Raw genomic sequence first — 25,819 nt, 5'->3', positions numbered from 1 at the left:
GAGCTCTAAAATGAACCTGATTGCCTGGTTCGATCCAGGTTCATCTCTTACTCAGCACGTGACCTTGGGCAAATGAACTTGTCTTCCTCCGACCGCCATCTGTCAGCGCCACTGAAGAACACCCTTGTGAGGCTGTCCTCAGGAAGTGACTCTGTGGTCAGGAGCCCGCACCACCCTCACACCCAAGTCCTATTCCCAGCATCCACGTGCAGTGGCTCACAGCCACCCGTACCTTGAGTTCCGGGACATTCCGACACCTCTGGCCCCAGGGACACACATACACTTAATTTACAAATAATAAAAAAAATGAGGTTGTTCCAGTGTTTACATTTTTTAAGAAATGAGTTCATATAAAATTTTTTCATCTTTCATATATTTTGTTTACAGTTTTTTAAAAATGAGCACATAAATGTAGCTCATATATGTGCTCAGAACAAAGCCTAGTGTACAGTAAGATCTCACGGAACACCAATGAAATTAATTTTCCACAGAAGAGGAACTGGGGCTCAAAGAGAGACCATGTGCCACATGAGATGATGCGTGTGAACGCAGCTGCTCGCTCAGCCATGGCCCCGTCCACACGTGGCCGTTCCTGAATCTGCCTTATCTCTCCCGGCAGTGCGTGACTACGTCCTCTTTGGAACTCAACCACTCTGGCCTGGGTTCGCCCTGTGAGTATGGATGGTTCACTTCAGCAGGCACAGATGGGAGTGCCTCACAGGGAGGCATGCGTGTGCTTCTGCAGAGCCTTCCCTCTGACACAAGCTGGCGAGCAGCACGGGATGCAGTGGTGGTGGTCGGAGAGCAAAGGAGGGTGGATCTCGCTACTGTCAGTAGCTCCATTTCCTAGGACCCAGAACTCCAGACTCTCAGCTCAGTGACCTGCCCGTCACACTAAAGATGACCCTCTGCTCAGTCCCACAAGGGAACTTTGAAGAAGATAAGTGAACAGAATGTATCAGGGGACAAGGAAGGGCTGTGGGACACAACGGTCACTTGACCCATCAGGGGTCAGATTTCTTCTTGTCAGTGCTCACCAAGGAATGCAGTGTTTGTGCCCCTCAGGCCAGTTCTGACTTCCTAAGAAAAACTGAAAATCTGGTTTAGTAAAAATTCCCAAATTCTAAAGTAGTGTGCATGCCGATCGGATGAGCCTGTGGCCAGCAGTTTATTCCCCATTCCCAAGCCACCAGCCAGATTAGAAGCACATTGTCCTGGCCCTTACCGTAGCAGAGGGTGCAGTTGGCCAGGTGCTCCACATCCTGCTCGAACTCTGTCTCCCATGTAAACAACTGCAATCTGCTGACTCCGTCCACCTAATTCAAACACACACAGGCATACATTCGTAACCAGCTGGGCTAAATTCCAGGTCACTGTCTTTGTGGCTTTTTTTCCTTCCCCTAAGTCAGATCAAAAAGATCATTAACGTGGTTTTTAAGGAATATACAATTACATTTTTTTAAATGTAGAAGTGATTTGACATTATGCAACACACTTACAATCATGTAGGACCCAGCCCTACTAGGATGCATATTATGTAATACGAAGGTGGTCCTGTAATAGTCAAAGGGGAAAAGGCAGAGTTCTGTGAAGGAGGCACTTGTAGACTATCCCTGGTGATCAGGCCTGAGAATGAGGAGGAATCAGGAAAGCTCTGCTGATGGTTCATTTAATAACCAACACTGAGGATTAAAAACAAAATGTGAACAATAACAATAAATCCAACAAGGTCCCTAGAACACCTTGGAAGCAGATCAACAATCCCATGGCTTCTTCCTAGAGGCACAGCCAGACTATATTTCCCAGCCTCCTTTGCAGCAAGTTCCTACATATGACTGTGGTTTGATTAATAAGATATAGATGAAAAGTGATTCATATCATACCAAGGCATGCACTGTAACTCTTTGCCCTCTCTCCTTCATTTGTCAGCCAGATTTAAAGAATGGAGAAGAAAAGAATTTGATGCCCTAAAGTGTAATGGGGCTGCCGATAGAAAAAGCCTGGGTCCTGAAGTGGCTACAGACAGGAGAACATGCCCTGGCTCACCCCAACCCCCACCCCGACTCCCACCCCCACCCCTACCCCCACCCCAGCCCTTGCACTCTTTCACAAGAGCTATCTTTGGGAGCTGAATGGTTCCATGGTTAGCCAGCCCTGACTAACACTCTTTCTGAGACTTCCACCTCATGAGGAAACTAAAAGTGTTCTCCCGTCCATCCTCTCAGTTGCTGAGGTGGAGTCTGCAAAGCCGCATCCATCTTTTTATCCGCTCTCTATCAAAGCATGTAAGATGGAGCCCCACTGAGGGTCTGCGCCTCCCCCTTCATGCCCACGGCCAGAAACAAGCCGACTCTGAGCACCCCTCTAGGTGGCAAGGTGCTCAAGTCATGAAGATGCCATGTGAGCTCTCAGTCAAGGGCTAACTCTGAAAAAGAGCTTTCTGTGCCATAGACTCTTTACAGAGCTCTTTGTTCTTTCTGCTTGCTGCTCCAGCACTGCCTTTCAAAGCAGGTTCACTTGAAGTAAACATTTCTTTCCCCAAGGCAGGGTTTCTCTGTGTAGCCTTGACTGTCCTGGACTCGCTTTGTAGACCAGGCTGGCCTTGAACTCACAGAGATCTGCCTACCTCTGACTCCCTGAATGCTGGGATTAGAGGCATGCGCCACCATGCCCAGCTTGAAGGTACCATCTTAATGAGGAAAGCAATATAAAGAAGACACTTATTTATATTAATGTAACACACACACCAAAACAAAAACAGACAAAAAAATCTAAAAGGGAAAAGAATTCTCCCTCTTTCTTTACTTATTTTTAACTGTATGTGCATTGGTGTTTTGCCTGCATGGGTGAACAAGTCAGATCCCCTAGAAGAGAAGTTATAGACAGTTGTGAGCTGTCATGTAGGTACTGGGAATTGAACCTGGGTCACTCTGGAAGAACAGCCAGTGCTCTTAACCACTGAGCCATCCCTCCAGGCCCTCTTCTCTTAATCTTTATAGGGTACAGAGAACATTAAGTTGTACCTAGGCTGAACAGTAGTTGCTACCTAAAAGTCCTCAAAAGCCACTGGGCACAGTGGCGCATGCCAGTAATCCCAGCACTCAGGGAGCCAGAGGAAGACTCTATTGTCCCATCCTGTGGGCCAAGTCGAACAAGTTCTCTGGAAGAGGGAGTGGGGATTTGAAAGGAGGGACAGAGACACGAAGACAGGGAGCCAAGACAGGAAGTCCTGATCAAGGCTCTACTTTATTTTAGCAGGTGCGGCTTATATAGCAGAAACACCACAAGCACCTACACAGACTCACTTCCTCCCTAGCCCCTCAGGCAGGCCCCAAAAGAATACACTCCTCTGAACAGTTCTCTGCCAGAACTTCCTCTTAGCTGTAGGCAATGCAAAGATTAACAACTCAAAGATCACAGCATGCAGCCTAAGCACAACCACCTCCTCCAACCAAGGTCAACAACTCAAAGATCACAGCATGTAGCTTAAGCACAGCTCTGCACACTCTGTGAGTTCAAAGCCAGCCTGGTCTACAAATTGAGTCCAGGACAGCCAAGGTTACACAGGGAAACCTCTGTCTCGAAAAACCAACAAAACAAAACAAAAAACATAAAGGGGACAGAAAGGTGACAAGGCCATGACTTTACTTGTGGAAAGGGCTCTGGTAATATTTTTTTGGCAATGTGGGAAGAGAGTTACTTCACGGCAAGAGGCTGAAGAAAGCAATGCCATTTGGCGCCTTTAAGAGAGACAGGAAGGAGGTTTAACTGGCGCAGCAGTGATGGTGGCCTTCTAGTGTGGAGGATGGCAAATACAAAGGCCCAAGCTAAACCGTCGTTACTATCTGAACCCTGCTCACGGCTCATTTCCTGTGTGCTAGATGCTTCCCACCTCCAGTGTGCAGCTGTTGAGCACATCTGGGCCATGGGACTGACTCCCTAACACACGGGAGACACTAACTAACCCAGTCTTCTTGAGTTGCTGGCACTTGTCACATGGCTCTCCTCCACATGGCCAGCAGATCTGAGCACGAGCTAGCCAAATAGGCCCAGTTAATCACTCCAGATTAAAACACTACAGACAGGAATGTGACACATCATCATTTTCCTGGAAGTCACAGGAGGCGATTTGGAAGCTTCTGGGACCAGGACCCATGGCGGTGAGCCAGGAGAAACAAGAAATTGAGATAACCCTAGGCGCTTCACCCGAGCCTTGTGGGGAATGGTTAAATTGGTACACAACTATTTTTAGATCACAAGAAGTGTGGCTGAAGCTATAAAATGCCAACTTTAAATGAAGTTTTAAAGTAATGAAATACTTGAGGCAAGTATCGACCTTCACCCTACATCTTAGAGATGGCTCAAGGGGAAAGTTCTAGGCTAAGAGATTTGAATCTAGGTTATAGTCCTTGATCTGGCAGAAATGGCTACATGGCCACAGCCAGGCGTCTGTCTTCGGTTTCCTTGGGAACACAGTTATAGGTGGGAGAGTCTGTGTGTCTAGGTTCCCCTGAGCCGGCACAGCCTAGTCCTAAGTTACTGTCATTTGTGTCTATTTCTGTTCAGGACAATATGGGCTCTTCTGCTGCAAGCTCCTCAGAGCCCCATAACTCTTCCATGTTTTATTCAGCTCATCGGAGCCTTGCCAATTCAACCAAATTTGACTAGATTCACAATGTTCACTTTTTAACTTTTCTTGGGAACAATAATTTCAGGATCCCACTGAACATCTGTAACTGCTCTTGCAAAATAATTCTGGTTAACAAATAACAAAACTGCAGCAGAAGTCCATAAGGAAGCTGTGACTCAGTATAGACACATCTGTATCGGGGCTTATTAATAACTTTCCACGACTTTGACTTTGGACTTGCCAGCATAGCCATTGTCAGCGAAAAGGTAGAAAAAGGGATTCCTGAGAGGACTCAAGCAGAGAAAGAGAGAGAGAGAGAGAGAGAGAGAGAGAGAGAGAGAGAGAGAGAGAGAATATGAGAGAGGTAGTCTGAGGAGAAAATAGTGGCCCAGTGACTCCTACAGATAATTGCACACACATGGGAGTTAGGGAGTCAAATCGAGAGGACCTCAAACACAAAGCAAAATGCAACTATCAGTAGAATCTTCATCTTTTGACAGTCTCCCAACAGATGTCATTCCCGAACGTCCAGGAGTGTTTACAGCACTGGGGAGGCACTACAGAGTCAACAGCAGCCTCAGGGGTGCATGACCCCTTAGGGAGCCCCACTGGGTAAAGTGGGATTCCTGACTATGCCACAGAAAAGGCTTTCAGGACAAGTTGCATTGGGGTGAAGTTAGAGATTGGTTAAGTAGTTAGACAGAATCATTCGGAAAAGGGGATGTTCATAGTCTCTAGGTGTGAGGGCAGGCCTCCTGAGAGAGAGAAGTGCCTTGGGATCTTCACCCTTAGACAACCATCTGCACATGCCACGGATATACTCTACAACAAGACCTGAAGGTTAAGCCAGTTGATCCTCGCTCAGACTTCTGCTTAAGACTAAGTGCAAACATCAAGTGAAGCTTAAAGTTTAAGTAACATTTAACATCTGTCTAAGCTGGTGTCCTTATTTTTCTTATCTGGGAGACTTTGCTGTGTGGGCTGGGAGATATAGCTCAGTCACACTGTTTGCCCTGTAAGTATGTGGACAGAGTCTGATTCTCTAGAACCCACAGGAAAAAGAAAAAAAAAATTTAGTGACTCATACTTATGATCCCAGCACTGGGGAGGCAGGGGCAAACAGATCCCTGGGGCTCAGCGGCCAGCTAGGCTAGCTTACTTGGCAAATTTCAAGCCCATGAGAGACACTGTCTCACAAGAAAAAGTGAACGACACCTGAGGAACAGCCAAGGTTGTCCTCTGATCTCCTCCCTAGGTCTCTCTCTCTCTCTCTCTCTCTCTCTCTCTCTCTCTCTCACACACACACACACACACACACACACACACACACACGTACAAGAATTTCCTTTTGTGAACGGAATTGTAAGGTGGTTTTATGGGGTGAGGTAAGCTATTTAAGATTTAGGAATAAGAGTCTAGGAAGACGGCTCAATAGGTAAGAGCGCTTGATGCACAAACATGAGGACCTGAGTTCAAATCCCTAAGAAGCATGTACAAAGCTCTGGCTGGCCACACACACTCCTCTTCCCCCAGCCTTGTGATAGGGCCGAGATAAGATGATCTCTCAAGCTTGCTGGTTGCCAGCCACTTCCAGGTTCTGTGAGAGACCCTGCCTCAAAGGAACAAGGAAGAGAGTGACAGAGCAGAACACTCAACACCTTCTCCTGACTCAAGTGCTCTCACCCACATGGGTATATACTATATATACATGTATACAACAGAGAGAGAGAGAGAGAGAGAGAGAGAGAGAGAGAGAGAGAGAGAGAGAGAGAGAGAGAGAGAGAGAGAGATTGATTTATGGATAAGAGAGAAATGCTGATAAGGTAAATTCAAGGTTACAAACATTCTGGCCCAAAATAGGCATAGTTTACTCATTTGTTTTGATGTTCTTATTCAAAACCTCTTGTTTTAGGGAAACACACATCATTTCTGCAGGTGCTTGCAGCTTGACCAGCTGTGCTGAAGCTTCCTGACACTCATTCTGCAGAAGAGGCAAACTAGATCCCGGAGGAAAGGCCTTCTCTCCCTGCTCAGGTCACCTCCAGTGTGGTAAAAGCGAGAAGAGAATACATACACCCGTGGGGTTGCACTATCGTCCTTCTCTGGCAGTGTGACACAAGAGCAACACTCAAGCCTCACCCATCCTACCCCAATACCAAGGAACTTCCCATGAACCCTTGCCCTGGAGACACTCCCAGGCTGTAACTTAAAGCTTCGGCTGTTGTACTCAGCTGCCAGAGGGCAAAAGGGAATGTTCACTCCTGGGACTGAGCTGGGGTGGCTCTTAGCCTGAAAACACAAAACAGATAGGGAGGAAGGTTTACCTTGGAGAGAGTTAGGGCTGACTAGACTGTAGGAGTTTACAAACTATCTGGCGCTAAGTTGGGGTAAGGGCTTAGAAAACAAGGAGAAGAAACTATGTGTTGGGGGGGGGGGCCTAAGAGACCAGAGGAAGGGAGAACAGACAAAGTGGCCATCTACCCTGTGGCTGGCCCAAGGAGCATGGGTAGAGTTTTGGTTCCTTTAAATCATCATACATCATACATACATACATACATACATACATACATACACACACACACACACACACACACACACACAGTGAGAAAGAGGGATTTGGGAACCTGCCATATCAGAATGCAAATTCCTGGACTTTGTGCCTTAAAACGAGTCACATCTTCCTCTTACTCCTGTTCACTTTACCTGGGCAGTGTCAATAATCACTACTAACTGGTAGGACAGTCGCAAGGATTAGACACTCCATATGATGGTTAGATTTATGTGTCAGCCTCACACAGCCTGTAATCACCTAGGAAGAGAGTCTCAATGCAGAACTGTCTGCTTTGATATGGTCTACAGGCATGTCTGTGGAGGACCATCTTAACTAAGTTCATGATATGGGAAAACCCAGCCCACTGTGGGCATGGGTGGCACCATTCCCTAGGCAAGCGGTCCTCTATAAAAGTATTATACTATCTTGAGCTAGGGGCATAGCTCGATTGGTAGAGCACTGACCACACAAGCTCGAGGATGTTTGCTCCCCAGCACCAATGTAAAAGCCTGGGCATGGTGGTGTGAGTGTGAGTTTGTAATCCCAGGGCTAGAAAGAACAAGACAGGTGGATCCTTCAGGCTCCCTAGCCAGCCAGACCAGCCTAATAGAGAAGCCTCAGTTCCCAGTGAGAGACTGCACTTTGCACCTTGCAAAAACAAGGTGGACTGCTCTGGATAAACGACATCCGTGGTTCACTGCTGGCCTCCGTGGGCATGCACATCTGTGTGTGCACATGCACACATACACACAGAGAATATCTTTATGCAATGTTCATAAATTCTAAAATTAATCACAATTGAAGACAGACACACACACACACACACACACACACACACACACACACACACACCAATTTATTTATCTTCTAAAGCTGATATTGTAAGAAGGGGGGAGGGTAATTTCTTGACAGCCCACCTTCCATTCCTTGGACTTGCTAAGGAGTAAAAGTGGGACCGGTCAGTAGACCTATCTCCTGATACTATTATAAAGGTAAAATGCACTAAAAGGGAGAAAGGAACTTAGAACTTGGAAGGCCTCTATTTTGTTTCACTGTTTTTTACTTTTTTAATTCAGAGCCTCGAGGCGCGTGAGCGCTCCAGACCTTGAACACTCGCCTGCTCATTGTCCGAAGAAGAATAGGAGCGTCTCACTGCCTGTCTCCTGGGTTCTGAAGACTAACTGAATCAATAAAAGCTTAGAATGGTGGCTGGATCAATAAACATGAGCTATTTTCCCAGGCGTTGTTTCAAGGGAATCCGTGCGGGGCTTTTTAGAAAGAAAAATGAAATCCAAAGCCTGGTATGCAAACTGCATTTTCCCTCTAACGCTCAGCTTCTTCGCTTTAAAAAACACAATCTAATGAAGGCTTGTGTTTTGAGGCATAAGACTGTTCTTAATGATGGGATCAGGCCCAGGGAGTCCAAATTCGATAATGCTGTTTTCTTTAGGGCTGAAACAATATTTTGGATAACAAAAAAAGCTTTCTAATAGGTGTGGCAGTCTCCAAGCGTGTTTAAATGAACTAAGAAGTTAGGATATCTGCTTGTATAATCTGTTCAATTTGAGCTACCATCATTTGCCAAGAAGTATGTGAGGTTGTTCTGAGAATTACAGTAACATAGAGGCGAAAGACAAAAGCCTCATGCATAGTCAGAGAGCCTTCAGGCAATGAATTCAGAAGACAAACCATAAGATAAACCCACTGTCTTTGCTATACTACCCTCAAGTAGAGAAAAGAAAAGAGTAGGGGAAGGGGGCCGCGTGCCCATCAGAGAAGAAGACGGACTAAGAGGCCCTGAAGATGGGCCTGTCATGTTGACAGTCTCTCTCCTGGCTAGTGTCACCAGCAGCAAGGTCATCCGCTACATCTGAACTGATAAGCATCACTTAACATCTTTTCTAAACCATTACGTTTTCAAAATGCCGAGCTGTCTCCCAGCACCCCAGGGCAAGGACATGCCCACACGATGGAGAGGAGGGCAGCTAAAAGCGACAGCACAGAGTGTCAAATATATTCAAGCCTGGCAACGTCACCTCACATACCATTTCACACTTTTACTCCGAAGCCCGTGACAAGGAGGGCAAGCAGGCTATGACTAAGGATGCATCTACAGATCAGAAGTAAACACTGACTATCCAGCAGGCCATCAGAGAGCGGCACAGGGGTGCTTTCAGGGGGAGGTGATGGCATATGGTGTCACTCTCCAAATGTCAGGGCTGACCATGCTCAGAAATAGATGTGCTGATAATTACACCTGGATGGAAGCCTAAAAACACTGCAGCACAAATCCCTCTCCACACTTTTTGTCTTGCATAACCCAGAATGGTCTTGAACTTGCTATAGAGCCAACAGTGACTATGGATTTCTGATTCCCCTGCCTCTACCTCCCAAATGCTAGTATGACAGCCATACGCCTCTCTCCTCAGTTTATATGGGGCTAGGATCAAACCCAGAACTTCATGCATGCTAGGCAGCTTCCCTTAGTAACTGAGCTATAGCCTCAGACCCCACTGTCTCATTTCTGAGCCAAGAAAAATGGGACCCAGGCAGTTCACCTGTTATGGCAACATCCATAAAATAGTTCATAACACTGCATCTCCAACTTAAGTGGTGATCTTTATATTCTGCCTTTATCGGGCCATTCTAGAAGTTATAGAGACCCTCCCCGAGCAGGCTGCCCTGTCCAGACATCCTGCTAGGCAAGAGGGATGGAGCAAGAATAAGAAAGAACTTACTCTCTTCGTTTCCCCTTTGTTTCTGAACCTGACATGGCTGCCCATCCTTCCCGGTAGTTTGCAAGCTGTCACAAGCTTATCCATTGATTCTTAGACACGCATACTGTGTGCCAACCAAATTTCTCACCCAGCAGTTCTGCTACATAGCTCTATCTCAAGAGAAAGTGAAATGGTCTGGCACAGCTGAATCCATTAGTTATTAAGGAGAACCATGTGACAGTTCCATTTTTCCAGGTCAGAAATGGTCAAGTGCCGGCAGTGTCGTGTGGCTAAATCTAGCTTTCACACACCCGTGGAAGAACACCGACCTTCGTTTTGATAAGTCGTCCCAGCAATTCTGTGAGCACGTATTGCTTAGGTTTTAGTTAGAAGAGCAAACTTTGATCACTGCTGGCTTCCACACATATGGAGATCCCACGCTGAAACAAGGAACAACTTACCCACACACACAACATGGATGAGCAAGACCAGACATGTTGACTGGAAGAAATCAGATACAACAGATAATGGGGGAGGGGTGTCGTATTTATACCAAGACTCAGAATAAGCAACAGCTAATTGCTTGTGATCAAAGACAGAGGGGTAAGTTACCTTGGACTGCATGGCTTGGTAAGGAACAGGGAGAGAATTTATAAGTGACAAAGGTGCTCTGAGTCTTAAACCACATCCTGGTCACAGAGGAGTGAAATACACAAGAATCCACCTGGGGCTTGCTCAGTCAGCAGAGTGCTTGCCATGTAAGCACGAAGACCCGAGTTCAGATCCCCAGCAACTAGGTAAAAAGCCGGATATAGCACAAACCTATAATCCTAGCACTGGGAGGTGGAGGCAGGAGGATTCCGCAGCTTGCTGGCCAGCCAGCCTAGCCTACTTAGCAAGCTCCGGGACAGCGAGAGACGCTGTCTCAAAACACAAGGGAAACAGCTCCCTAGCAATGGCCGCCAAGGTTGAGCTCTGGCCTTCACATGTCTATGCACACATGTACTTGTGCACAGCATGTGTGCAAGAGAGCAACATGCCTTAAAAGCACTGCACTTTTTCCATGTTTTTAAATAGGCACATAAGGTTATATACCGTGGCGCCCACGCCACTGCGGTACCGAGTCAAGGGCGAGGGACTGCGGATTTAACTCACACACGCATACACACACAATAACACAGCAGGTCCTTCATGCTAAGAGAGCAGCAGCAGTGGCGGCAGCAGCCTTTATTCAGTGTTCAAAGAGCCTTCTTATAGGCAGCAAAACAGGAATGTCACTCGCAGGTAAAATCCCTCAAGAGGTGATTGCACACAGGAGGAAAAGTCCTGAGGAGGGGAGGGGTGCATCCTCAGAGCAGTAAACATGACTAGCTAACCAACATAAACACAGACACGGAAGCTGCTAGAAACAGGACATGAAACAGCAAGTCAGGCAGGCAGCCCAGTCCGGCCTGGTTCCTACAATATACAGGTAAAAGGATGGAGGAAGAGGAGGAAGAAAGCCACAGTCTATATAATCTCTGGCTTAGCAGAGTGTTATGAATGACTGTGAGATGATAGATTGCACTCTGCCACTAACTACTTACTTGACCCCCAGGAATACACTCACCTTCTCTAAGCCTCAGTTTCCTCATTCTTGAAGTAGGGAAAATCAACAAGGCCTAACTAACAGAGCATTGGGGATATTACATGAAATAAGCTCTGTGAGAGCCTCAGCACAGATCCTGTGCTCCAGAAGAGCCAGTTAGTCTCTAATATCTCCATCTGGAGTGTCCAAGCTGAGACACCACCACCCCCCTCACCTCTCCAGTATTCAGCAATTTCTGGAGAATTCTTCCCCTGAACCACACTCACTGCTTACATCATTCCTGGTAGAGGGTTAAGAACCAGACAAACTCCAGAACCTTTTCCCATCAGCCCTAACGCCTCTTCCCATCAGCCCTTGCACCTCTCCCCATCAGCCTTTACACCTTCCCATCAGCCCTAGCACCTCTTCCCATCAGCCCTAACACTTCTTCCCATCAGCCCTTGCACCTCTCCCCATCAGCCTTTACACCCTCCCATCAGCCCTAACGCCTCTTCCCATCAGCCCTTGCACCTCTTCCCATCAGCCCTTGCACCTCTTCCCATCAGCCCTTACACCTCTTCCCATAAGCCCTTTCCACACCTCACATACCAGCAGGGCATCTGGGAGGTTGTGCTCCTCAGTGAACGTCACAACTGCCGTGACAATGTCCGCTGCGTGGAGCTCCAGCGTGGCTGTGGCAACAGAGGTTGTGTCATAGTTCCTACCGGCCTGGAAGAACATGGCCACCTTCCTCATCAGAAGGCCTGAGCGTACACGTTTGAATACATGTCTAGCCACAAACCTCATGGTGGCCCCAAGGTTCCGGGCCCCAGATGACAGTTCAAGGGGGATCTTCCTGACAGCCTGTAGGAGGGCAGCCTTTCCCTGATGGTCTGAGAAGCGCACAAGGTAGTCTGTCTTTGTGTTATAGGAAACAATGGCCACTCGGGCCCCAGAGGGACAGTTACTCCCACTCATTTCCATCTTCATCAATAGAGATAATAAAATGTTCCTCATCCTCTCAAAGTCTGACTGGGAGACATTGTTGGACATGTCCAGGGCAAAGACCACTTCCGTTGGGAACGCTGGGCATCTGGAAAGACCTTGACACAGGGATACACAGATGTAGAATGTCTGAGCTGCCTCTAGCTGGGCAAGGGCTTATGCGAACAATGGGCATTATTTACCTTTTGAGCAAGCTGGAAGAGAAAAGAACACAGTGTTAGTATATATAGGCAGTTTATATTTCAATATAAACTACACTGTTATGGTTTGACAAGTTTGTGTGTGTGTGTGTGTGTGTGTGTGTGTGTGTGTGTGTGTGTTAAGCTGAACTTGAACTTAAAATCTCCTAAGCCTCTTAAGTCCTGGGATTTTTCAAGCCATGTCCACTTTGAAACACTCTCTCTTCTGAGAAACTCAAACGCCCTTCTAGATACCCCTCTGTGGTATGGTAGGGGTCCCTACTATTTGTCCAGTATCATTCTCTTATTTTTTTTTCCCCGTTATAATAGGGCCCCAATTTCTGACTTGGTATATGACCACCTGAAACAACAGCCAAACTCTCACTGTGCTAGCTCGCTTACTACATTCTGGATAATAGAATAAGAAATATGGTAAGGCTTTGCAAATGCATCTGCATACCCTAATGAAACCCATTCCTTGGCAGGCTAAAAGAAAGATGCAAAAGTGCCCTTTGCCCTTTGCCCTTTGCCCTTTGCCCCTTGCCTTTCCTTCTCCTTCCAGGCTGGATGAAGTACAGATACAATGACTGAAGCTTGATTAACTGCTCAGAGCATGAGATAATTTGGGAAATACAGCACCTACCACACACTATAATGACAAAGAAGAAAATACAAGGAGACTCCATCCTGGAACCCCTGGAACACACACACACCCAGGACTCCGTATCAACCGAGACTGATGATGTCCAAGCTTTGACCCAAGAGACACATTTCATCATAATTATTGAGAACTTTGGTTACATTCAACTAAAATTAAATCCAACTAAAATTCTAAGCTATTGTGAGCATGTATCTCATATACATGTATGTGTATATATATATATATATATATATATATATATATATATTATAAATCATATACAATGAATATGTACATCTTACATAAAAGTATATATGTATATATGTATATGTATATGTATATATAATATATATATATATATATGTATATATATATATATATATATATATCCTTAGCTCACCATCTGTGTATCCATACATAAAAATACCTTAATCTTAGTTGATAAAACTTGCAGTTTAAATTATGTTTGAATCATGTTATACTTGGTATGACACATTTTTTAATCAGGAAATGCAGAGTGCTAGCATATATGGTATTTTCCAGCATATAAGACAACCCCCAACTTTAACTTTTCCAGTTAAAATATAGAGCTTGCAGCCCAAGTCTGCTACACAGGGTGTGCATTGGAAGAGGGGTAGACTTATATGGTGAGTATATTCCAAACTCTATATTTTGGCTGGAAAAGTTAAAATTAAAGTGGGGGGAGTCATCTTATACACCAGAAAAGACAGTAATCTACTATGTAAATATCCCATGATTTTTTTCAGCCAGTGCCTCTCAGTATATGTGTACGAGTGTCTATCTGTGCCTGTTTATCCAATTACAGTCTGTCTGTTGCTCTAATTATAGGTTTTTATATGGCCAGTCCAATCACTCTTCAGACATACATTTTATTGTCAGTCATACATACTTTCATACATGCCTCATATTAGGGCTAGGGATTATTTTCACTTTAAGAAAAATAATAATTCTGATTTGAAATTTAGGCCTGGTGGTACAAGCCTGCATGCCTAGCTCTCAGGAGACTGACACAGGACTATTGCAAGTTTGAAGCCACTGTAGTATTCATAAGGAGTTTCAGGCCAGATGGGCTAATTAACAAGACCCTTTCTCTAAAGAACAGAAAGATATAAATAAGTAGGCAATGTATGTATGTGTTTGTATGTATGTATAGCAAGTATGTACATATTTCCAGTTTGAAAACCAAAAAGAGCATCTCATTGTATTAACTGATAATCTTTGATTCCCATTAATGGTAAATATTCTCACAGGTGCATGGTTAATTGGTTGGTTTTTTTTTTTTTCTTCTCTGACTTTCCTTTCATGCCTTTTGCTTATTTTCAATTCAAAAGTTATTTTTTTAATTTAGATTTAGCTTTTCCAAAAATGTCTTTGCTTATAGATAAAAATGATCATGCAGCCGCAGTTTTTATCATGACATGACATAGCAAGGGCAATGAGCCTTCTACTTGAGTCTGTTGCTTCTTTCTCGGTTTTTTTTTTCTCTCACTTTTCTGTTTGTTTTTTGACCCCGTGGTGCTCCTCAATGTAACCTGGTTTTAACTTTCTATGGATCCTGGAATCTCCTTGAACATCAGCTGGACAAGAGTGGACAGAAGCCGGAAGACTGAACCAGAAGGCAAGGGATTGGGTGTAAAACCCAAGCCTCTACACTAAAAGCTTTCAACTCAGTGTCCCTTCCCTGTCCCTTCCCTGTCCCTTCCCTATCACCCGTAAGGAGAGAAGGATGCCCTCTGCACATGCCAGTACCCACAGTGTGTCAACCAGTTAGGTGTGACAAAGCACACCTAAGACCTAATGGCTCATGGTTCCACTTCTGCAATGGAATGACAACCAAACAGGACACGTTTCTTTTCAAAGGTCATCATGGATCCTGCCTGTTGAAATAAATAGAACAGGGTTTCCTATGCTCTGTTTCACGCATCAAGATGCAGGCATGTAGGTGTGCAAGCGTGGTTCCATTTAGGGGAACCCAGCCTTATACGGTAGAGTTTGTCTTCATTATTGAGATGGTGTGCCTTTCCAGCTACTTCATTTGGGATCCTACTGAGGAAGGAGACGGCTTACTTGAAGGGAGATCGGGTCCAATCTGTTCATTTGTAAGATCTTTTTATGATGGAGAAGCCACTTCCGAAGGCTCAGTCAAATCCTTAGGTGTCCTGTGCCCTTAGTCCTTGATATGCCCCACCTCACCCCCATCCACACCGCTGCCTCCAGCTGAGTGTCTCCCAAACAACTTACGGCAGTTTCCTCGAATGAAATCAACAATTTCACAAGGCTGTAGAGAGATGGGGAGAGGCAGGGAGAGGAAGTGAGCATTTAATGTGGAGCAGGTTTCACTGCCTTGACTTGAAACGCCGTGTGCATGCTATCAGAACCTATCTGAAGTGTATAAATACATAACAGGAAACCACAAAATAGTTAGAGTTGATGATACCACCTAAAGCTGTTATGTCCAGATCCAGCCACTACTATAAAACATTTAAAGGATTTTATATAGCATGTTGACATAGGTAGGTTGAGGTTATATGTATTTGGGGGGAGAGGGTTGGGGGAAGTGTGGGATTTGTTGTTATTTGTTTGTTTGCTTGTTTTTCTTTTTTCTTTCTTTTTTTTTTTTTTTTTTTTTTTTTTGGTTTTTCGAGACGGGGTTTCTCTGTGTAGCCTTGGCTATCCTAGACTCACTTTGTAGACAAGGCTGGCTTCGAACTCACAGCAATCTGCCTGCTAGGATTAAAAGCATGCGCCATGACGCCCGGCCTGTTTGTTTATCAAGATAGGGTTTCTCTGTGTAGCCTTGACTCTTTGGACTTGCTTTGTAGACCAGGCTGGCCTCGAATGCACAGAGGTCTACCTGCCTCTGCCTCCCGAGTGCTGGGATCACAGGTGTGCAGCACGGCACCCGGCTTTATTTTGAGATCTGCCTCACAAATCAATGGGATGAAATCTGATTCCTAAGGCTGAAATCCGGGAATCTCAGCAGAGAGTACTGGGAGCTGCTGCCAAGGTATGAATATGTGTAGTGGTGTTTGCTAGACCACTTCCTTAGAAGGGCTGCCGAAACAGGTACCCCCTATGTCTCCACCCCCCGTAATCCTACCTCCTGCCTTTTATCCCTCCCTCTCCGTTCCGTTCTTCCCTCCACCTTAGACCCTGACAGCTCCTGTTCTTCCATAGCTTCCGTTGCCTCCAACCTCTACCTAGCAATCTATGTGTACTAGGGAGAGAAGCACTCCTCGTCGTTTCTGAGATTTCTGTCCCATAAGACACAAAAGCCTGTTCCATTCTGCGAATGGGCTTATTAAAAATATATAACTTTATAGGCATTGTTTTTAGCTTTATGTGTAGAGCATACTTCAGGAAGAAGGTAGCTTCCAAACAGTTGTGTGTGTGTGTGTGTCACTTAATGTTTAAAATATTATTCTACTGTTTTTATAGTGGCACGTCCAGGAAAACTCTGTAAACTTACAGTGTTAACAAAATTCATAAAAGGAAAAAAATGAAGAAGCTTTAAGATTGATAAATCTTGTTTTGTGGATATAGAAAGATTTATCTCCTGAAATGAGTGAATTTTCCAATTAAGAGTCTTCACCTACCGTCCTATCTGCCAAACCTTTTGAGCCCTTGATGCCCTGGAAAGAACAGAAACATGGTTAACACTGCAAGATCCTGACCCCCAACACTTTTCCCTCTGCAACCAACTGGAGACGCTGGCTGTTCACCATGGCAACACCGCCCTTATCTCCTGGCCCTGGAGTCCTGCCACAGCCCAGCGAGGGGGACAGAATAGCTGGTGGTACATCCCAGACCTCGGAGTCCCAGAAGCCCAGGAGGATGGGACACAGACCCTCGGAAGACCAAGTAATTTTGAAACCAATCTAAAGCTCAGGTTCAAATTCAAAAAATGGTCAATCAAGATCCCAGGTCCTACCACAAGCTGTTCTACAGTCCATCCTGGCATCTCCCCTGTTCTTGTTCTTCCGGTCTCTCGTACCCACTCTGTCTCTCCCCTCATAGTGAAGGAATCCCCCAGAAGCCTTCCAGTCACCACTACCTGGCTCCAGTCCCTCTGGGAGCCTAGCCAGTCTTTGTCTTTGTCTAGACTCTACAAAGGGGTGACTTGTAGCCTTGGGCAGGTCACTGTTCTGAAACTGTCTCAGTCTGCACTTCCGTCATCTATCAGCCATGAACTACCTCTGTGATGTTTGGTTTTCTGACTTAGTTGGTCCTCCCCAGTAAAAATCCTAAACGCCAGTGAGGTCAGCATGTACCCCTCTGGCTGATGAATATACTACCCTGCACGGAATCACAGCCTATATACCGGTTAATTTTTGTCCGCATACCTTGGAAGAATGAATCTCAACTGAGCAATTGTCTCAGATTGGCCTATGGACATGTCTATGAGGCATTTTCTTGACTGCCAAACTGATACAGAAGGTCTCACCCAACTGTGGGCTGAATAACCCCTAAACAGATGGACCTGGGATGTATACTAGCCCAGGTGGGGGAGCAAGCCAGTAAGCAGCATCCCTCTATGGTCTCTGCTTCAGCACCAGCCATCAGGCTCCTTCCTGCCTTGGGTCCCTTCTTTGGCCTCCCTCAAATGATGACTGAAGCCAGTAAGCCAGATCAACCCATCCCTCCCCCACTTGCTTTTGGTCAGTGTTTTCTCACAGCAACAGAGAAACAGACTGCACCACCCTGTCTCTAAATCAGGGCGCAGGGCAAAGCTTCGGAATCTTTCCACGCTCCAGGGTATTCTAACAACCCCTCTAGTCTTGCAACATTATCAGTTCAGTTAAGAGTCTATGAATGGAATGTTTCATTAACTAACCAAACATGTGTTGGTCACCATGTTTCCATTGATAAGTTCATTCTCCAGTAAGTTTTATCTATTTAGGAAGATCCATACATCCCTAGCTACTCCAAGATCACCTCTATATCCAAAGAAAAGCTATCTACGGAAGACTGTCTAGGGCTCGAAGCTAGTATTTTCTAAGCAGTTCGCCATTTCCCTTGGCCCAGTTGAATGCCCCAGCTGTCTGTTTCTTCTTTAGTGAGGCCTCTTAGAAAAACTCTTTCACATCTTGGCAGAAGATTGAAAATAAAAAAGGAGAGGGTACTCATTACCATCTTCCCTGGTGGGCCTTGGTCACCTGGAATTCCAGCAAACCCAGGAAAGCCAGAATTACCCTACAAGGGAAGAAACCAAAGAAATAAGCTTTCCCATTGGTCACCAGAACTGGCCCTCCTGAAACATCAAGCTGTTTCATACCTAAGGCCAACAAGTCTACTCCTGTGAATCAGATTTCCATGGAAACAGACTGGGAGGCTTAATGGGGGACTCCTCTGGCCCACCTATCTAGCCCCAGCTTGCCCAAGGGTTTCACACACACAGACACACACACACACACACACACACACACACACACACACACACTTCAATGCAGAACCTTCAAAGATGGCTTAAGCCTCAGTCAAGACTCAAGAGCATGTGATAAACTTAATGCATGAGGCCTGCATTGAGAGCCTTGACAGTGGGGAAAGGAAAAGTCCCCGCAGCACCTTCGGGGGCCTCAGTATCTCAGGAAAGGTTTGGGGTGGGCAGGGCCTCACAGCTCATATCCTAGCACTGATCATCTGGATTTAGTCAATGCTTCATCTTTTTTATTTGGAAGTAGAAAGATTAGTTAACCAATCGGAGTAGCCACAAGCAGCAGCAAGCTGGGCAAGCATGGACCGGATTGTACAACCTTTCCATAGATGAAAACACCCAGTACTGAGTCCAAGGAAAATACATGCTCTTTCCCTCCTTCCCAAGTTCTGCCCTGAACATAAGTTCATGTCCTGTTCCCCTCCCCCACTCCCTCTCTCCCTCCCCCCTCTCTCTGTCTGTGTTATATGTGTGTATATGTGTGTATGAGTGTGTGTGTGTGTGTGTGTGTGAGAGAGAGGGGGGGGGGGAGAGGTTTGTTCTTGTCAACTTGACACCAGCTCAAGTCACTAAGAAGAGGGGACCTCGACTGAAAATAATGACCCTCTTAGGTTGGCCCAGAGGCAAGTCTGTGGGAGCACTTTCTTGATTAATGATTGATGTGAACAAGCCATCGCTGGGCAAGTGGCCCTGGGTTCAAACAGAGCAAGCTATGAAGGGCAAGCCAGTAAGCAGCCTTTCTCTGTGACCTCTGCTTCAGTTCCTGTCCTGACTCTCTTCAATGATAGCCTGTGACAAGGAAGTACAAGGCAAATAAACCCTTTCCTCCCCAAGTTGCTTTTGGTCACAGGGTTTATCACAGCCACAGAAACTACAACACCCATAAGCCATCTCACCAGCCCAAGGCTTGCTTTCTAATGTCTGTCAGCTAAACCCTACCCAGATCCTGAAAGCCACATGAGTTGTCATTGACTGTGGCTCTTCAAGATCCAATCTTTATAGCTGGGCGTGATGGCACATTTAAGAAGTCCAGGAAGAAAGATCAGGGATCCAAAGCAGGCTTTACTTACATAACAAGTTCAAGGCCAGTATGGGCTATATAAGTCTGTCTCAAAAACAAAAAAGATTTTTTATTTTAAAATCATACTTGATCTACAGAACCTCGAGAAATGGGTTCTTAATGGGAGACTCAATGAAGCACAGTGGGCTCACAGTCTACTGAGACAGGAGCTATGTTCTTGAGAATCTAGCCCAAATGAAACTTGGGGAAGACTCAGACAAACCATGCTGGCAATGTCCTTGACTTTCCCCAGAGTCACCAAGACAGAGGTGCGCTCAGATTGTCCTGGGAGCCCAAACTCTAGCCTGCATGTTTTGTTATTCCCATTGCTAAGCTGCTTTTCAAGCTGGAATGCAAATGAGCAGGGGTGGGGTGGGGTGTGTATTCGTACTGACTGGTCAGGGAGAGCCCCATGCGCATGTGCGCCTGTGATGCCTTCGGATGACCCTTGGCGGGGGTGGGGGGGGTGGGGGAGGTGACTGCGGATGACCCTTCGGTTCTTACCCTCTTCCCTGGGATTCCCTTGGGCCCCTTCTCTCCTTCACAGCCTGGGTTACCATCGTCTCCCTTAACAAAGGCAAAAGTAGGCTTGTGAATGTAGGGAAAGATTTGCAGACATGTGACCCAGTTGTCAGGCCCCCAGAGATCTCTTCTTACTTGTACACCAGGATAGCCAGGGAATCCAGGTTCACCCTAGGGCCAGGAATGATAAGATGACAGTCAGTGCCAGGCAATTAAGTTTTTCCTCAGCATTCCTCCGGGAAAGAAGATTTTGTTGTCAAGAGGCCACAGTTCAGTCCCAGAGGTCAACAGACATTGTAACTGTGCTCTAATGGATGGCCCCACTCCCATACACATGTGGGCAGGGGTAATTAGACCTAGTCCATTCACAAGACTTAAAGGAAAAAGGGGAAAAAAATGTTGGGAGAAGATCCGTGAGTAACTGGAGTGGGGAAATGGAAGGAGTGAATACAACCAGAACATACTACATACATAAATGGAATTCTCAAAGAAAAAAATATGTATTTTTTAAAAGAAATAAAGAATTACAGCTGCTCCTCAATATCTTCAGAAGGTTGATTCCAGTATCCCCCAGAGGTACCAGAATCCAAGCACAGTCAACTCCCTGAAGGAATATGGTGCCGCCCCGTTCATACATGTGACATACGCACACCGTGCCCTAGGCTTCAGCCTCCAGACGGCACCGAACCCCTGAAGTTACACAGCTGCTGTGGAAATAGACACCACCCTGTGTTACTTAGGGGGAATCACTAGAGTTCATAGGTGTTCAGCACACATGCAAGTGTTTCTCAAAATGTCTCAGCCTACAGCTGGGTGAATCCATTGTGGGGAGCCTGTAAGTGGAGAGAGAGAGGGTATATGCAAAGGTTGGTGGTGCGAGCTCTTCCATAGATGGTGGCCAGACAAAGTCTTTCTGCAAAGGCAGCTTGTGGGCAAAGACCAGCATGAACTGAAGAACTGAGCTTAGCAGGAATCCTGGGGGAGGGGGGGAGGGGAGGAACCCAGGCAGGTGTGAAGGGGGGGGAGCAGGGGGGAGGCACCCAGGCAAGCATGAAAGGACATGAAGCGGCCTCAAGCCAAGGTGATGCTGAAGCAGAACTGGGGAGAAGGGAGGTCAGGAGAGGAAGCCACACGAGCCAGTTACGTCCAGTCTCACAGGCCGCGGGAGCAGTGGGCTTTCTCCTCAGTGCCACGGCAAGCCATAGCAGGCTTCAGGTAGAACAGAGACACAGTCTCACTGAGCTTTTTAAAAGATGGCTCTGGTGACCTCAGGAATACCTAACTACATGAGGCAGAGGCAGGGAGACTATTTAGGTGGCTTCTGAAGGAATCAGCGTAGAAAGCCACATAGACTTGAGCTAGATGACAGCAATTACAAAAAGAAGTGGTAAAAGGCTCGGCTTGGGGTGTGACTCAGGTCGCAGTGGTAGAGTCAGGTTTGGTGAAACACATGTGTAATCCCGGCACAGGGGAGGTGGAGCCGGGCAGACACCTAAGGCTTTCTGGCCAGTCATCTTAGCCTAAGTGGTGATCTCTGGGACAAATAAACAAGGAGGATGGGTCCTGAGGAGCGACAGCCAAGGTTGACTTCTGGCGTCCATATGCAGGTGCACCCGTGCGCGCGCGCACACACACATACACACACATACACACACACATATACACATACATACACACACACACACACACACCTCACAAATAAACAAACTCTTTCAGAGCAATAGTAAAATGCTAAATATATTTTGCAACTAGACTTGCATTTATTTGTTGATGGATTAAATGCAGAGTGGGAAGGAAAGAAGCTGCACAAAGATGGCTCCCAACACTTGTTATAAGCGACGAGCAGGATGAGATCAGAAGGACAGGTTCTTCGCCCTGGCACAGGGAAGGCTGGAGGAGGAGGCAACTTTGTCCAGGGCATCAGTTTTAACTGATGGGATGTTCAGTGATGCTAAAGGACAATTGTTCTTTCTAAGGTATAATAATGATATCTAATTATACTTATAAGGAATCTTTTATATAAGCAACCTGATATGTTTGTGCACACAACATATGGTTCTGGGATGTTCTTAAAAGTAATTTCCGTGAAAGGGGAAAAGCAAGTGAGACTTTAGGTAAGATAAAACATAATTGTCCATAAGGTTTTCATTAATGAATCAAGGTGATGGATACATATGTTAATATCCCAGCCTATCCACTCACATGTTGTCTATGATACAAACTTGGCATCAACAAGATGTCTCCATGGTTAAAGGTACTTGCTGCGAAGCTTAACTATCTGACATGGGAGAGAGAGAAAAGTAACTCCCAAAAGTCATTGTGCTCTGACCTTCATATTCATATGTGTGTGTGTATATATATATACACGCATACATACATACATACATACACACACAGAGAGAAAGAGACAGAGAGAGAGACAGAGACAGAAAGACAGACAGACAGATAGATAGCCGAGGTGAGATAAAGACAAAGATACATAAAATGTAAAATAAATAAAATGTCAAAAAAAGAAAGAAAGAAGTTATTGTTGGAGGATGTGCTCATTTTTTTTTCCAAGACAGGGTTTCTCTGTTTAGCCTTGACTGTTCTGGACTCACTTTCTAGACCAGACTGGCCTTGAACTCGCAGAGATCCACCTGCCTCTGCCTCCTCTCTGAATGCTGAGATTAAAGGCATGCGCCACCATGTCCAGAGGATGTGCTAATTTTAAGTTGTCTGATGGAAGATAAAAATGGAAACATCTATGGGGTTAGGGTTTGATCTAAACTAATGGGATAAACTAGAGATCACAGGGTAGAGGGGGGCTTGATACTTTAAAGGCACAGAGCACAGGACAGCAAAACCAGTCTAGAGAAGTCCAAGGCTTCTACAAGAATAAGTTGGTATTTGAGTCCTTCTTGGAAAATGAGCTACAGTTATCCAAGGAAGGGAGAATGAAAAGAACATTCTATAGCGTTCACAGAGACAAGGAGCTGGGAAATACCTGGTTAGGCTGGAAGACAAGGCTAGGGGTTGGTTTTAAAATAAATAAGGGGATAAATTAGCCTTGTACTTTTCAGGGAGGGAACTCTGTCAAGCCATGATATGTCATAAAAAGACCATTCCTTACATACCTCCTGAAAAAAAAAAAAGCACTGTATTCTAGTAAAGTGAAGTCAGGACTGTAGTTTGGTGTTGGAGTGCTCACCTTCCTGCCTTTTCTTCCCGGGTGACCGTAGCCATCTGGACCAAGCCGACCCTAAGAAAACAACACAAGATGAGTTAATTGGCTATAGATTTGTCCAGACCAACTCATGGCTGATGACAACAGCCAAACCCTTGGATAAGCCACCGACATAAGAAGGCAGGGAAGAGGGTGGGGGTGGGGGGCTTGCTGAAGGCTGGGAGGATGCCTTTGCAGGAAAAACACTCACACTGGAGGAAATGGGGCTTAAACCTTGAAAAGACCATGACAGTGTCACCTACATGGCTGCCAGGATGTATGCCACACATGTGTGCGCCCTGAGACATCACTAGGGATCCGAACACCTATACGTACAGCTAATCAGTGTCCATCATAAGGAGCAGATTCAGAACCTTGGAGTAGCTTTTGGGCCAATGATCAGAAACTGTTTATAGATCAAGTAGATCAACAGAGAGGGCTGTTCCTGCGGCCAATATAGGAAAAAATTTAAAGTACAAAAGAGAGCCAAGTAAGGAAAGTGGGGCAAAAACTGAATCCTCTGTGGGGAGCTAGGTGCCATTTATCGGCTGTCACTCGGCCCTGTCCCTCGTGAAGACTCACAGAGCACCCATGCCTGCAGCTCCAGGGAGAGCCCACGGCCTGTGTTTGGAAGCTGTGTCTGGAAACTTGTGAAATACTGGCATTAAAGATGTATGCTTCCACACCTATCTTTGCCTGAGTTCAAGAGATTCAAATTTAGCTCCTCAGGCTTGTGGGGTCCTGAAATACCACCTCCAAGAATAATACCCTTCCCTAGCTCTTGGGGGGGGGGTTTAGATTAATAGGCAGATAGATAAATATATAGATAGATTAGATAAATATAGATAGATAGATAGATAGATAGATAGATAGATAGATAGATAGATAGATAGATAGTCAGTCTACAGAGGTGGGGAGTTAGGGGGCATAAGCTCTATGCTTTCAACCAAGAGAGACGAATAAAATAAAACAAAATATTAATTTCACCATCTACCTTTTCAGAGTACAGACGTAGGGCACTGTTTGCCTTACAGTCCATTTCACGGTAGCCTTGTTCTGCTCACTGTAACTTAAGCTTCCTGCATCTGCTTCCGTTTTCTCTCCTTCCCAGCAAATGTAATTTCAGTGCTAACTGGGCGGGGGAGGGGAGGAGGGACACCCTAATAGGCCTTTCCTAACTGCTGGTGGGAGAAATCTCCAGAAGACAGCATTGCGCTTATGAAAAAGTTAACCGCAGCAAAGTGTGGAGCCGAAAACAGTCATATAAAATAACTAGTTTCCTCCTGTGTTCAGTGACTAAGGTAAAAATGAAGAGCCTGCCTTTCCAAGTGTCACCTGGAGGATGAAATTGCTCGTGATTATTGGTGTCCAAAGTGGTTCCTGTGCTGCGGATAATTAAGCCCATATTCGGAAAAGATGGAGATTCTAGCTCAGTGTTCTTCTTTGGTATCTAGAAAAAAATGTGTCTCTGTGCTGAGGAAGGTGGCTCAGCAGGTAAAACACAGGCCAAACAAGCGCGAGGACCTGGGTTTAAGTCCTTAGAACTCACATAAAGCTAAGTGTGGCAGCACACATCTTCAATCCCAGAGGGAATCCCAGCGTCCCCCAGAGGGAAGTGGAGCTCAGTGGCTACCCAGCCTGCCCCACACAGGTATCAAAAGCAAGGGGACCTGTCTCAGGCAAGGCCGGAAAGATGGCTCAGCTGTTAAAAAGCACTGGCTGCTCCTGCAGAGAGGACCTGGATTCAGAACCCACATGATGGTTCACAATCGTCTATAACTCCAGAGGATCCAACAACACTCTCTTCTGGCCCACACAGGCACAAGGCACACATGTGGTGCCCAGAAATACATACAGACAAAACATCCACACACATAAAATAAATCTTTGTATAAAGGCCCAAAAGGTTGACCTCCACATACATGCCATGGTGTAAGCATGTTCACACACATGAAAAGCACAGGTACACACACACACAGAGAGACCCACAAAGCTTTTTTAAAGTTTATCTGAGCATCTCATTGGTCCCAAAAGATTCAGATACTTGAGAAACTTCCTTATAAGTAAAAGAGACTCATAGATACTTCCTTCTTCAACAATGAGAAGGCAAAAGAAATCCAACACATTTTTGGAGTCTTTATGTGGAATTTATGAACCTTTGGCTAAATCCTCAACAGCTTAAGCCATCATTTCATATTGATAACCCCAAGTTTAAATCATCAAGGCTATTATTTTTTATGTGAAACAACACATACCAACTCCCCCACAAAAAAGACAAGGAATTCAAA

The 25,819-nt window shown here is 45.7% G+C and overlaps 1 protein-coding gene across 1 annotated transcript in view; it reads right to left on the bottom strand.

The window, feature by feature from the left end:
* Nucleotides 1–25,819, bottom strand: part of LOC311580798 (collagen alpha-4(VI) chain-like) — a gene marked incomplete at its 3' end in the record, with an annotated part of 112,166 nt that overhangs the window by 6,456 nt on the left and 79,891 nt on the right. Inside the window, exons 26-33 of the mRNA XM_084752513.1 lie at nt 23,517–23,567; nt 20,462–20,497; nt 20,309–20,371; nt 18,441–18,503; nt 16,907–16,942; nt 15,552–15,588; nt 12,075–12,625; nt 1,226–1,316 (exon numbers count right to left, since the gene is read on the bottom strand). Of these exons, the coding sequence (XP_084608639.1) occupies nt 1,226–1,316; nt 12,075–12,625; nt 15,552–15,588; nt 16,907–16,942; nt 18,441–18,503; nt 20,309–20,371; nt 20,462–20,497; nt 23,517–23,567 (928 nt within the window). The remainder of the gene's footprint in view (nt 1–1,225; nt 1,317–12,074; nt 12,626–15,551; nt 15,589–16,906; nt 16,943–18,440; nt 18,504–20,308; nt 20,372–20,461; nt 20,498–23,516; nt 23,568–25,819) is intronic.

This window comes from Acomys minous, assembly GCF_964271855.1.
Source record: "Acomys minous genome assembly, chromosome: 13".
Classification (NCBI taxonomy): domain Eukaryota; kingdom Metazoa; phylum Chordata; class Mammalia; order Rodentia; family Muridae; genus Acomys; species Acomys minous.
Note: the sequence above shows the minus strand (reverse complement) of the source record. Positions and strands in the feature narration are given on the sequence as shown.